General features: G+C 52.4%; 1 protein-coding gene and 1 long non-coding RNA gene across 2 annotated transcripts in view; one reads left to right on the top strand and one right to left on the bottom strand.

Annotated features, from left to right (window-relative positions):
• CD99 (CD99 molecule (Xg blood group)) overlaps positions 1-10,311 on the bottom strand; it is a 36,606-nt gene extending 26,295 nt beyond the window's left edge. Inside the window, exon 1 of the mRNA XM_045873991.3 lies at positions 10,152-10,311. Coding sequence (XP_045729947.1) covers positions 10,152-10,218 — 67 coding nt within the window. The 5' untranslated portion in view covers positions 10,219-10,311. The remainder of the gene's footprint in view (positions 1-10,151) is intronic.
• Positions 9,653-13,160, top strand: LOC123844034 (uncharacterized). Its single transcript, XR_006790688.3, has 3 exons — positions 9,653-9,874; positions 11,408-11,538; positions 11,948-13,160. It is a non-coding gene; the product is annotated as an uncharacterized LOC123844034 (long non-coding RNA).
• The last annotated feature ends 519 nt before the right edge of the window (positions 13,161-13,679 follow it).

Below are 13,679 nucleotides of genomic sequence, written 5' to 3'. Positions count from 1 at the left end.
CAAAGCATTGCTCCTCAAAGGGCGAGCTCCAAAACCAGACTAGAAGCCCCCACTCCAACCCTAGCCACCTCCCCATCTGTGTTCCCTTCACACCGGTCCCCTCCCTGCCCACCTGGTCTGGCCCCAAATGACCCATTAGACTGTCCCAAACTTTGTCAGCTCATGGAGCCCTTTGTGGCTCTGGAAACTGGCCCAAGGTTGCCAAACAGACTCAACCATTCTGTTTATTAATTACAGTCAATTCTCATGCGTCATGGAAGTTACGTTCTATAAATTGTTGGGAATGCTGAATGCACAAATACTCCGTCTTCGCTTCTAGGGATGGATGGTGTTAGGATCCCACAGCCTTGAGTCAGGTGTTCGCCAGAGAGTCAATGCATGACTTGTTTTCTGCATGTTTCTGCTTAAACAGAACTTACTGGATCTGTGTTGTTTATTCGTCAGCATTGCCAAGCACAGGACACAAAAATGCAAAAGATGTGCCCCTGTACAGAGCATGAAAAGGACACTTGTTGACAACCTGGAGCCTGGACAGTGACTCAGACACCCTCACTTCTGCACCCGTCCCTGAATACGGACGGTGTTCATCTGGGAGTTCCAAATAGCACGTGGGCGAATGCACAAACAAGGGATCCGTGAATATGAAGGATTCACTGTACTTCAGTGCAAACAACGTACCCCCAGGAGTTCCTGCAGTGTTTGACGCGTGGCTGTGTGCTCCTCAAAACTTTAAATCTTACTGCCCCCCAACAAACCCGGACAGCACCTTGTGAGTCTGGAGTGAAAACCACACGCTTAGGGCACCTACAGCTTTCCTTCGGATCCTCTCCTTGCCCATACCGGGAGAACTCCTATTCATACCTCAAAGCCCCAAGAAAATGCTGCCTCCTCTGGGAAGCCCTCTGTCATTCCTCCTCAGCACACTGAAGCATTTCCTCACCAGCGTTTGCAGAGATTGCTTCTCAACCCCAGCTGTGGGTGATTTCATAAGTCCTGATGCTCAGCTCATGCTCCCGGCGAATTAAATCAGAAATTTTGTGGGCTGGAATTCAGGCACCAGTGTCTGAAAAGCTTACCGACATGACACCAATGTGTGGTCAGCATTGCAGGCTTTTGATCCCCTGATCCAGGCTCTGCCAACAACCTCTGCCCTCCAACCCGCTCCGCATGCTCTTTACCTCTCTTGCAGGTAAGTGTGAACACGTACCTGTTTGCTCAAAACCCTCCAGGTGAGTTTCAAACCCATATCCTGGCAACCGGGGCCGCTCATCACATACCCCCTGCAAGTAGGTCTACAGCTAGAAATAAACTACATTCTTTCAGCATTAATCACTGCTTCTGCCTTCTCTTCTCATCCTCCAGACAACCTACCTGCAACTTCCCCCCCAGGCCCACGATCTCACACACATAGGTTTGCTTTTTGCAAGCTACGCCCCCAGCCTGAAAAGCCCTCTCCCCGCTTCGTCAGGCTCCCACTGATATGAAGGTCTGTCTATTCGTGGAAACTCGGTGCCCATGGAGGTTCCCACCTGCAAGAAGCCTTCTCTGACCCTCTGGAAGAGAGTGGTCCCTGCTTCCCTTCACGACACTGCACCAGAAGGGATACCTTGCTTGTCACTGTCCAGGCAGAGAAGAATTCAATCTATGTTGGCTGAAAGCACGCATGAGAGCCAGTGGCTGGGAGCGTGGGTAAGTTCACAGATGGATGGGTGAGTGGGTATGTGGGAGATGGATGAGTGGATGGATGGACAGATAGTAGAAAGATACATAAAGCTAGATAAAAGAAAAAATTGGTGTTAGTTATAAATAAATGATGGAGGATAGGTAAAGCATGGGTGGATGGATAAACTAATGGATGGACAGGTAGATGGGTGCGTGCGTGGATGGATGGATGGATGGACAGGCAGATGACTGGACAGATATGGGTGCATATATGTGTGTATGGATGGATAGGTATATGAGTGGATGGGTGGGTGGATGGGTGGATGGATGGATGGGCAGGCAGATGACTGGACAGATACATGGGTGCATGTATGTATGTATGGATAGGTAGATGGGTGGGTGGGTGGATGGATGGATAGGTAGATGGGTGGGAAGGTGGATGAATGGGTGGACAGCTGGACAGATGGATGGGTGGATGTATGGGTGGGTAGATGGGTGGATAGGCAGGTGGGTAAATGAACAACTGGACAGTGGGATAGATGGACAGGTAGATGGGTGGATGAATGGATGTGCAGATGGAGGAACTGATGAATGGATAGGTAGATGGATGGGTAGGGTGGGTGGATGGATGGATGGATGGATGGATGGATGGATGGATGGATGGATGGATGGATGCACACATAGAGGGATGGATGGTGGGTGGATGAACAGATGGATGGGTGGACAGAATCGATAAGGAGTTGAAGAGGTCTGAGTGACCGGTCTTGGATAGGTTCCCTATCAGACTCAGAGGAATTCTCTTCCATGTGGAGTTAAGTTTCATTAAATATAGGATTATCTCCTGTATTTCCCTGTCAAGCCACATTACTGAGGCAACTCCCTCTGTGGTCTACACAGCAACACCTGGAGAGCTTGCTGCAGTTGCCAGGCCTCCGTGGCCCCGTGGCCCTGAGGCCACAGGTCTTGCCATCCAACATAAATCTGATGACACAGGTAGGCCTGGGCAAGAGTGATTTCTCCAAGCTTCCGGGGGACTCTGCTCTGGGGCCAGGCCCGAGAACATCAGATCTGGGCCTCCACTGGCCACTGAGGGTTCCTGAGCAGGTGTGCAATTGCAACCATCGCTCAAGCATCAGGACAGAGAGCAGAGGAGGGAGGCAGGCAGGGAGGAGGAACAGCTCTGAGGCTGGGATCTTCTCCATCCGAACACTAAATAATTGATTTAATATAACCAGCTTCCTCTGCGACGTTATGTTTTATTTTGTGCATTAAAACATGAAGTAATCTGAGAAGGAGTCCCCACTGCCCTCCTAAAAGTGCCTGAAAAGTCCAGGGAAGAAAGTAGTTAAGGGTTTTTCCATTCATGTGAGAAAAGTGTCAGGGGTAGGGGTACAAATCTCCCCCCACCCCCCCAAAAAAAAGAAAAAAAAAAAAGGCAGGAATAGAGAAAGGAGCATGAATCAAGGAAGATCCAGAAGATGAAATGCACAGGATTTGGTAATAGATGGAATATGGGAGGAAGGAGCTGCCAGGAGTGAAGGGTGGCTCTTCCGTCTGAGAGTCTGGGCAAATGGCCATATCACAAAAGATAGGAATGAAGGAAGAGATGTAAGTTGAGGAGAAAATAATGAGAAGTTCCAGATACAGAGCTTCGGAGACACTGTGGGTGCAACCAGATGGACCTAGTTTAGAAGCTGTTACCTGCATAAGCCTAACCTGGAGAGACTCAGGCCTGGTACCTCAGGGGAGGAAGCACTGGCATCCCAAGATGTGGATGGGGAAACTTCCTGTCCTGTAGCTGGACACAGGATGCCAGGCTAAGCCTCAACTTCCTCTCTGTCATCCCCACTCCCAGATCCCTTCCCCAACTCCATTCCAGCTTCCTCTTCTCCGAATGCCCGGATTCTGACCCATTCATCACCTGGTGATATGCTTATGATTCGCTGTGATGAGTCCAGCTGCTTTCAGAGCAAGGAGACATGTACACCTCCACCTGGAGCCACTTGGGACAGCCTGGGGCATCCCTCTCAGCTACACATCTATCACCCAGCTATCTGTCTGTCCATCCATTCTGTCTGTTTGCCTGTGTATGTATACATGTATCTATGTGTCTACCTATTTATCTATCATCCATCCATCCATCCATCCATCCATCATATCTATCTTTCCATCTGTCTACCTATCTATCTATCCATCCATCTCTACATTATTCTATGCATCCATCCATCCATCATATCTATCTTTCCATCCATCCACCCTTCCATCCATCATATCTATCTGTCAATCTATCTATCATCTATCTATCTATCCATCCATCCATATATATGGCTATCCATTCTTTTATCTATGTATCTTTCTATTACTATGTATTATCAATCCATCCATCCATCCATCCATCCATCCAATCCATCATGTCTACCTATCTATCATCCATCCATCTCTACATCATTCTATGTATCTATCCATCCATCCATCACATCTATCTATCCATCATCTCTACATCATTCTATGTATCCATCCACCCATCATATCTATCTTTCCATCCATCCACCCATCCATCTATCATATCTATCTGTCAATCTGTCTATCTACCTACCTATCTATCCATCCTATCATCTATCATTTTTCTATCATCTATCTACTATGCATCCATCATATCTATCATCCATCCATATATGTCTATCCATTCTTTTATCTATCACTATGTATTATCAATCCATCCATCCATCCATCCATCATGTCTACCTATGTATCTACCATCCATCCATCTCTACATCATTTTATGTATCTATTCATCCATCCATCATATCTATGTATCTATCTATCATCTATATCTATCTATCCATCCATCCATCCATCGTGTGTACTATATCTACCATTTATCATCTACCTATCAGTCATCAATCAGTCAATCCTGTATCTCACCCTTCGAGTGCTACCTCACTCCAGCCAGGCCACAAGTCCTTAAGCAAGTTCCCCAGCAGGAAGAGGCCACAGCCTCATCTTTCACACAGCATCCAGCCCGGATCCGAGTGAGAGTCAGCTGTTCACAACCACCTCCTCCTCAGGGAGACCCCAGCACATCCTTCCTTTCCTGCCACACCGTGTTGGTCTGCCTCAGATAGCTGAGGTTCCCCTTACTGTCTCCCTTCATCCTGCTGGGGTATGTTGGGGTACACTCTGTGCCGAGCTTGGGGCAAACACCACAGTTTCCGTTCACGCTGAGCACAGAGCCCATGCCCTCTGCTAAGAGAAGACAGCTAACAGCCTCAGAAGGAAACCGACAACAGATGGGTTCTTGCAGGATTTACAAAATTGACATGGCTCCCAGACCCTCTGCCCCCAAGACAACATCATCTATTTATACTTCGTCCATGTATAACACTGGTCCACGGTGCGCCCCAGCGAATGCATGCATCTTCCACGCTGCATCCCCTACGCTTAGCAATCAGACCAGCACACGGGGGCTATGGCAAAGGCAGCGCTGAAAAAAAGCAGCCAGAAATCTCTGGCCACGCTGTGTTGGGATGAGTAATGCCTTCCAGAGCATCGGAATGCAGCTACTCTGCTACTTCAGCCCCCTTCTGGAGGGCAGTTCATTTAAGGACTTACAATTATTATGTTGTTTTAAAAAGCACTCCCTTGGAGCAACTATGTTCCTCTTTGTGAAGTTCCTGATACAATGCAATGTATCCCAAACCGAAGGGGACCTCTCCAAAACTTCCAAAATGAAGGGGACCGACCTATCCAAATCTTCCAAAACGAAGGGGACCTATCCAAATCTTCCAAGTGGAGAAATGAACGTGATTTGCAGGGGCTTTGGATCTGCAAGTATGTTGAAAGCCTTCTGCCTGCCGTCCAGGGCAATAAATCCGTTTTATGTCTTGGCCCAGGCCACCCAGACACGGAGAAACAGAACGAAAGCCTCATGGTTGCTCATTCCGCTGGGCTCCTGATGAGACACACGGCTGCTTTAGCCTCTAGTGAATTTTCTTCTTGTCAACAAAGCTGCCGCCCACGGAACTCTCGGCCATCAATGCATCCCAAGCTACCGTTGGAGAAACACACTGGTTTGCGGGCTTGCGACCGACTCGGGGGTGGGGGGAAGAAAAAGGATGCATCTGGTTTCCTGTTTAGGGGATTTTTAATAATACGGCTACCGAGCGAGAGTACACGAGGGATCGTGGCAACGTTGAGTCATTCCGAAACAAAGCTGAAACACATCCATGTGCCGTCTCCCCAAACTGGTCTAACAACCACACCAGTGAAGAACAAGAAACTCAAGAAAGGGAAGTGTTGTGTCTCTAGGGGTGTGGAAGATACTATTAATTCCCTAAATACAACTAGAACTTTGGTGAGTGACCATCTCTCACCCCCAGACACTGGCACACCCAGGAAAGTGCATCCATCTGGTGTTGGATGGTGAACCACCCAAGGCGTCCAAGCAACATGGCGGCACCAAGATCACCGACGGTCCACGCGGCTTTCTCTCCCACAGCGGGGCGGACATAACCGAATCCTCACAGCCGCTAACTGGGGTGGAAACGCCCTGTGGGTTGCGTGGGTCCCTGCACTGTAAGGTTTCAGGGCGAATAGAAATGAAAAAGAAGACTCCCCGTTGAAAATACAGGAGAAACATAAGGGAAGGCCTGCCCTTCCTTTCAGACATTCTCTGTCTTTGTCAAGCATATGGAAACGTTTGCAATAGCTAAATACGCTGCTCACGTATATGACGGGGAATCTGCGCACAGCCACATGCAAGCAGGAGGACTTGCTGTGTGCGTTCCCCACCCCAGCGGATCGCCCGCGATTGGGGTTTCATGCATATTCCTTCCTAACCCTGCTTTCTGCCCCCTTCTACCTCTGTAGAAAAACCATCTTGGTTGGGAGAGGTCTCGTGTAATTACCACCCCCAACAACACCCTTCCTGTCCCCTTGCAGATTTCCCCGACAAATAACACCATCAGGAAAGAGTTGGCAAGTCTGGATCCCATAAGTTCCGTGTGGATGACAATGTTCGCTGGAGGCAATTCTACTCATCCTCAAGGGTGTGTCCTTCTCAGAGGTTTAGAAAATGCACCTCTGTCCGGAGAAAGCATTTCCCAGAGCACCGTATCCCCCTTGCCCCTAAAAAGGACTTTTGGAGTCCCTCCCTAAACACATGCTCCGTCATCCATCACAAGAGTCGGCAAAGGACCAAAGGATGTCCCAGAGCAATCCCTGCTGATTCACGTGGGACAGACGCCCAGACATTAAAACAAAGCACACGAGGACACATGGACATGTCTTGTGTCCCGTGTGTCTCTCCGACCCTCACAAAGGCTGGGCGTCCTACAGAACACTCCTCCAGTCTCTGGGCATCCGAATGATCCCAGGTAGAGCCACAATGTTGACTAATTCTGTTTTTTTAAAAAGAGGTGTTCCAACTCACGTTGCCAAAAATCAAGACCCGATTTTGAGATCAAGAGTGAGCTTCTTCACAAACGGAGCCACCCAGGCGCCCCCCGAATGCTGAGTAATTTCGAGCCTCCAAACACACATTCGTCTTAGAGCTCTACCCTGTCTGTAAGTCATAAGACACGTGGGATTGTTTTCCCCTTAAAAGAAGCCACCGTGCATTGGGAAATCTCAGGAGGTGGAAACACCATGATGACCACGTGTGTTCTACTCAGGGTCCCGTGGGGGAAGCCATCCCCTGAGAAAAAGGCCAGATTCCGTCCACGAAATCCTGCTGGACCCCTTCATGTTGAATTGGTTATACTGCTCTATTAGCCACATTCTGCTCTAAATCAAAGCAGGCAGCCAAGACGTCATCCAGATGGAAGAAAAAAAAAATCTACAGAAGTCAATTTCCTATCTCGACATGAAAAAAATATATTTTAAAAAAAGCGTTAACCTCCTAAACTAAGAACAGAAAAAAGCGCCAACGCATGCAGGTCAACAAGTGCAATTAAGTTTTATCAGAGCCCAAAGGGCAGGCGGTCAGCCTCCTCGGCAAACAGGCGGGGCCACGAAAGCCACACCCACGAGGCGGAGATCAGAGCCTTCGTCAGGACACTGGAGAAACCAAGCCCACATTTTGACATTTGGGGCTGCATGACTCTCTGGGGTGGGGCATTCTGTGCATGGTTGGGTGTTGAGCAGTCTCTGGTCTCCACCCACCACCTGCCCCGGTACCCTTTCCCCCAGGTGTCACACCTCAAAAAAAAATAAAACGAAAACAAAAAAACGTCCCCAGGCATTTCCAAGGATCCCAGGGGTGGGGAAAACCCGGCTCCATGAAAGGTGAAATGCCTCTTTACGCCTCCTCCATCCCTCCCTCCATTCCCATGGGAATTTCAGGAGAAAGACAGGAACGGGGGGGGGGGGGGGGGGTGGCCCTGGGTCCTGAGGACTTTGAAATCCACCCCCCGCCCCGCCCATGCTAGTAAAAGCAAAGGTCTGTCCCCAGGCTCAATGGGCTTTTATAGCTATTGTGCAAACTACACCAAGCACGTATTTCTATAGGAAAGTGTGTTCTGACCTTCACCAACTGGCAAGCGCTTTTCCTGATTAAGACAAACAAAAAACCTGCATTTGTATCTTTTGGAAGGGCTGGTTCCTGACCCCAGAAGGATCAGGTAGGGAGGTCTGGGGGGGGGGGGGGAAGGGGGTGGATGGGGGGGGTTGTGCATCCTCAGAAAGATCAACAGGTACTAAAGCTCCATCCTTCCAACCTTTCTCTGCTGTTTTTGCCTCAGGCTGGCTTTCCCTCCCTGGATCCCCGCACACGGGAGGGGCTCAAGGCAAAGTGCAGAAACACACACCCAGAGGGATCAATGAAAACTCCTTTCAGCACGTGTCATGCAAACACACAGCGGGAAGACAAACATGGGGGGGGCGGGGGAACAAACCCATTGCTGTTGGAGCAGACACAGCGGAAGGAAAAAAGGACATTTCCTCAGGAGCAAAGAGAGAAATTGGAGAGCCATGCGAGGCCCTCCCCAGCGGGCTGTAAAATGTTCCAAGATGTTCCCCCCCAGACCAGGCTTCATCTCCCCTGAAGCCCCCAGAGGGCACGGGGCCCATTTAAAAAGCACCCACATCACTTCACAAAATGCTCCCCCAAAACAACCAGGGTGCCAAGAAGGCAGAAGTCAAGCCCCAGCACCCAGCGGGAGGTCCCCCAACAGAGGGGGAAATTCCCAGCACCACGCAGGCCTTGGGTCATGATTCCTGGTTGCAAAAATGCGTCCACCTCGGAGCAGACGGGGTCCGGGAACTACTCTGCCGTGCGCCCGGCTGTCCACTTAGCAGTCTGGCCACCGTCCCCGGGTGGGTGGCTGCGGCCCAGGGAAATAACCGTTAGCAGTCTCTGGTCTCCACCCACCACCTGCCCGGGTACCCTTTCCCCCAGGTGTCACACCTCAAAAAAAAATAAATAAATAAAACAAAAACAAAAAGCATTCCCCCCATGGGAATGGAGGGAGGGATGGAGGAGGCGTAAAGAGGCATTTCACCTTTCCTGGAGCTGGGTTTTCCCCACCCCTGGGATCTTTGGAAATGCCTGGGGACGTTTTTTGCTTTTTGTTTTTGTTTTATTTTTTTTTGAGGTGTGACACCAGGGGGAAAGCTTCCAAAATGCCACGCCCAGCAAAAATCCGAGCTTTCCTTTGGAAAGGACAGAGGGAGAAAGAGGATGGCAACTTCCCCTTTAAAAGGAGAGCGACAGGAAAACAGGCAACTGCCAGAAACAGGCCTGGGCCGCCTGTGCGTAAAGTGGGGGGAAGAGGAGGTCCCCGGGCCTCCCCTAGTCCTGACACTTGTGTGTTTTCTGAAGTCTCCCCTGGGGCACACCCCGCAGTCTGCGGAGGACACGTTTCCTTCCACCGCGCGCGCAGCGAGCGCCCCAGTCCCCGAGGAGGCTTGGGCACACGGTGTCTCCGAACGCGCCCAGCGCTCCAAGTTGTTCTAAACTACCCCACCCCCGGCTCCGCCTGGTTGCAGGCTGCACAGCCGAGTCCAAATTTAGGCCGGGAACGCAGGGCGTGGCTCCCCGCGCACGAACAAAGCCGGGGCCCGGGGGGCGCCAGGGGGGCGCCCGGGACCGCTGCCGGGGTGCGCAGGGGCGCACACGCGGGCCGGGAGCACCTAAGGGCCAGCGGCTCCCCGCCAAGTGTCTCCAACTACCGGAGTCCGTGAGTTTGAAAACACGCTGCCTTTCGCCTCTGGCGTAAGTCCAAACCCGCCCAGTAAAAAAGTTGGAGGGCCCTGAGGCCGCCTCCTTGGGGCGTTGGCTACCCGCTGGCATGGCGCGTTCCGCCCCGGCGGGGAGGAGGGCGCGGGGGTCCCCGCTGCGTCCCCTAGGCCCGCCTCCGGCAGGGCGCCCCGCGGCCTTCCCTGGGGTCCCGGCGCGCGCGTCCCGATGCGGGTCCCCAGGCTGGCCGGCGCCCCCGGGGCACCCGCCCGCTCCCCTCCCCCCCCGCCCCGAGGTCTCCCAAGTCGCTCACCCCAGGCGGGCACCAGGGTGCTGAGCAGGCCGACCAGCAGCAGCGCGAGGGCGGCCCGGCGAGCCATGGTGCGTCTCGCGCCGCGCAGGAACTGCTCCGGGAGTGGGGCGCGCGGGTGGCGGCGGCGGCGGGGGCTGCAGGGCCCACGGGGCGGGGCAGGCGGAGGGCGAGGTGGGGGGGCGCCCTGTGGCCCCGCCCCGGCCTCCGCGCGCCCCGCCCGCGGCCCGGGACAAGCGGGCAGGGCTGGTTACTCAGAGCGGGGTGACCCCCTCCCTATTCGGAAAGTGGGGGCCTCCTACTCGCCCCTAAGGACCCCAGGGAGGCCTGGAAGGAAGCAAGTAACCCCCACCTCCCTGCTCAGAAAGTGAGGGCCCCCTACCCGCCCCTAACGACCCGGAGCGTGGCCCCGAAGGGAGCAAGTGATCCCCTCCCTCTTCAGGAGGTGGGGGCCCCTCCTTGTGTCTACAGCCCCTAAGGGGATCCGCGTTCTTGGGGGCGAAACCTCCGGTGTAGCCCCCTCCCTGCTCCTAACTCCTAACGGGGACCGTGTGCCACCTCCAAGGGGGCCAAAGAGAAATGCTCTCTTTTCCCTGGGACCGCGGTTCCCTGGCCCGGGGGCGGGGCAGCCCCCCCCCCCCCCCAGTCCCATCCCAAAGTCCAGGCTGAACTGACAGGGCCTGGAGCAGGGATGGGGGCTTTGGGGGCGCACGGCAACCCCCTCCTCCCCAGCCTCAACAGGGACCTCCCTGGGAGGAGCTTCCTGAAGCCTCTCCCCACCGCAAGCTGGGGGGTGGGCGCGCAGAAGGGGAGAAGCAGGAAACCCCTCCCGTTGCCCTTGGGAGGCGACTGCCGCCCTGGTGGGCCTCTGGCCAGGGTCCAAACCCCAGTCTTGGGGCTGGTCCCTGTCCCAGATTATCAGTATATATTTTTTATTATTGAGATGTTAGCTTAATATTCTCTCCGTGTTCCTTCAGGGTACAGAACGTCTCAGAACCGGGAAAAATCCCTGAGTCAGATTCCTGCATTCCACCCTGCACACCCTACCCCCATACCCGCGAGCTCCATCCTAGGGCACTCTCCTCACCCCTGCAAGAGTCAGGGCCCCTCCTCCCCGGGGCATCAGGTCACCTTACCGCCACCTACTGGGCTCAGACAGACACAGGGCAGGCCAGACGCACTAGACTGCACCCCGGGGCCCGCCTGGGGCAAGTGCAGGGATATTTAACTTAAAAAGGCATCCATCTGACCATACACAGCTGGAGGCTTGGAGGTGTCCTGTTTTCTATCGGCCAGTGCAGCGTGTGGACCCTGGGTTTGGGCACACAGGAGGCTCTTCTTGGGCAGCAAAGGGATGCTGGAGCTGCTGCAGCCATTTTGGCACCTTGAGGTAGGTCAGCACCCTGAAAGAAGCCACGCGTGCTTTGAGCCAAAGTCGAAATGCAAAGACCCCTCCCCCACCCAGGGAACCTTCCGGTTCAGCCCTGTCACCCCTTCAAAATAAAACCTAAACCTGGACAATCTTTAACCTTGGTCCCTTAGGCAGTACCACAGCTGAAACTGGCGTTGTCCACACCACCCTAAACGTTCCAGCACATTCTGCAGCCTGGGCTCACCTTTTATCCCCGAGGGGCTAGGTCCTCATCATCAGCTATCATAAATATGCATTGTCACTTGCACTAAAAGCTAGGCTTTAACTTTTTTTTTTTTTTTTTAATTTATGTTCATACCAACAGGCATCTTGGCTACTTCTCTTTCTAATTCATTAAGTTGACTTTGCCTTTTTTTTTTTTTTCAAGGGCCACCTTCCTTGGCTCAAAATGAAAATTTCCATCATCTTTTGCAGATGCCCTGAGAGCATCAGGAAGCTCTAAGCTCCAGAATAAAAATTAAATTAATTGAAGAAACCTCCTGAGTTGTATCCAAGCTCCACAGAAGAGATATTTGAAGGGCATACATCAAGACCTAGAGAGGGAGGAGGGAGGAGGCTCCTTTTGGAACAGGCTTCTTGCTATGCATGCGTTATGCTGGTTCAAACTCAGGACAGGAGGGAGGTCTGGGCGGTTTTGACAGTCCCTGTAACACACACACACGCACACACACACATGCACACGCACACACCTACAGACTGGCCCTTCTCCCACCTTTTACAGAGCATCCTTTGTGGACCACTGGGCTTTGTCTATTGACCTGGAAAATGGGTCTCAACGGGGACCCCAAGAACCCAACGGACAGAAAAAAGTACTTACAAAGCAGAACAGAAAAGACCGTATACACGGAGGGCGTGAGGGTGGCAGACAACCTCGGCTGTCAGAAGGGAAGTTTGCAGAAAGGAAAACCTGTCTAGGGGGGGAAATTCCAAGAGGCCTTTCCGGGTTTCAGGAAACTGGGGACCTGACTCCATCTCCTTGGGAAAACTCTGTCCCCACTGCAACCCAACACTGAGGTCTCCTCTTTGTGGCCCTGGAGTCAAAAGACACAACCAAACCAAAGAACAGCAAAAAGAAGGGTTTTACTTGCAATTTCCCAAAGCAGTGTCTTCTCCGAACCAGAAAACGGGGAGAGTCTGAAGCTCGGGTGCTTGCATAATCACGACAGGGCTTGCGAGGTGGGGGACCCAGGGCAGAAGTCATCTTAAGGTGTCAGAGTCCGGGTCCTACATGAGGGTCAGCAAGGCTCAGTATTATCAATACTCTGGCTCCGGCCAGTCTGCTGTTTGGGGAGCTCACAGGGGTTTAAAATCCTGCCAAAGGGACTCAGGAATGTGCACCAGGTCAATCTTGACTCTTCACACAGCGAGGGGAGTTGTACGCCTGGTTTCCTGTCTCCGATTCCATCGGGCTGGGTAGAGACTGTTTTTCCATTTTTTCGTTCCCCTAAAAAAAAAAAAAAAAAAAAAAAAAAATCATTAACTACTGAGCCTTGTGTATATTTTTGTCATGCTGACGTCCTAGGAAGTTCTGCAAGAAGTGTGCAGGGGTGGGTCGAGCCGATTGGCAATAGATCACAAAATGGTTGGGAGGGACCTAAAATGATGTGTCTTCTGTTTTTTGTTTTTTGTTTTTTAAGATTTTATTTATTTATCTGACAGAGAGAGAGAGAGAGCACAACAAGGGGCAGAAGCAGAGGGAGAAGCAGACTCCCCACTGAGCAGGGAGCCCGATGTGGGACTTGATCCTGGGACCCCGAGATCGTGACCTGAGCCGAAGGCAGACGCTTAACCGACTGAGCCCCCCGGGCACCCTACGTCATGTCTTCTGTTAAGAAAACTGTGCCTGGTCTTTCTTTCCCTGGGGACCCTTCACCGTATCTGCCGACAGATACAATTTTGGGGAAATCGGTTTCCAGGGAGAACAGCCTGCTGTCACTTTGGTGCACGTCTCTCTGTTCCTCTATCACCCGGGATGCACGGTTTGGGGTGCACTGGGCGGGGTCCTGCTCTCATCAGCAGCACTGGATGCGCCAGGTGTGTGCCTCTCTTTTGTTTGGTTGGTGTTGCCATTGGTTTTCTGTCCGAACAAGGGGTCCCAA

The sequence above is a fragment of the Mirounga angustirostris genome, unplaced genomic scaffold (assembly GCF_029215605.1).
Source record: "Mirounga angustirostris isolate CCGP_5_RB_7025 unplaced genomic scaffold, mMirAng1.0.hap1 SCAF_11, whole genome shotgun sequence".
NCBI classification, from domain to species: Eukaryota; Metazoa; Chordata; class Mammalia; order Carnivora; family Phocidae; genus Mirounga; species Mirounga angustirostris.
This window is presented reverse-complemented; position numbering and strand designations above follow the sequence as displayed.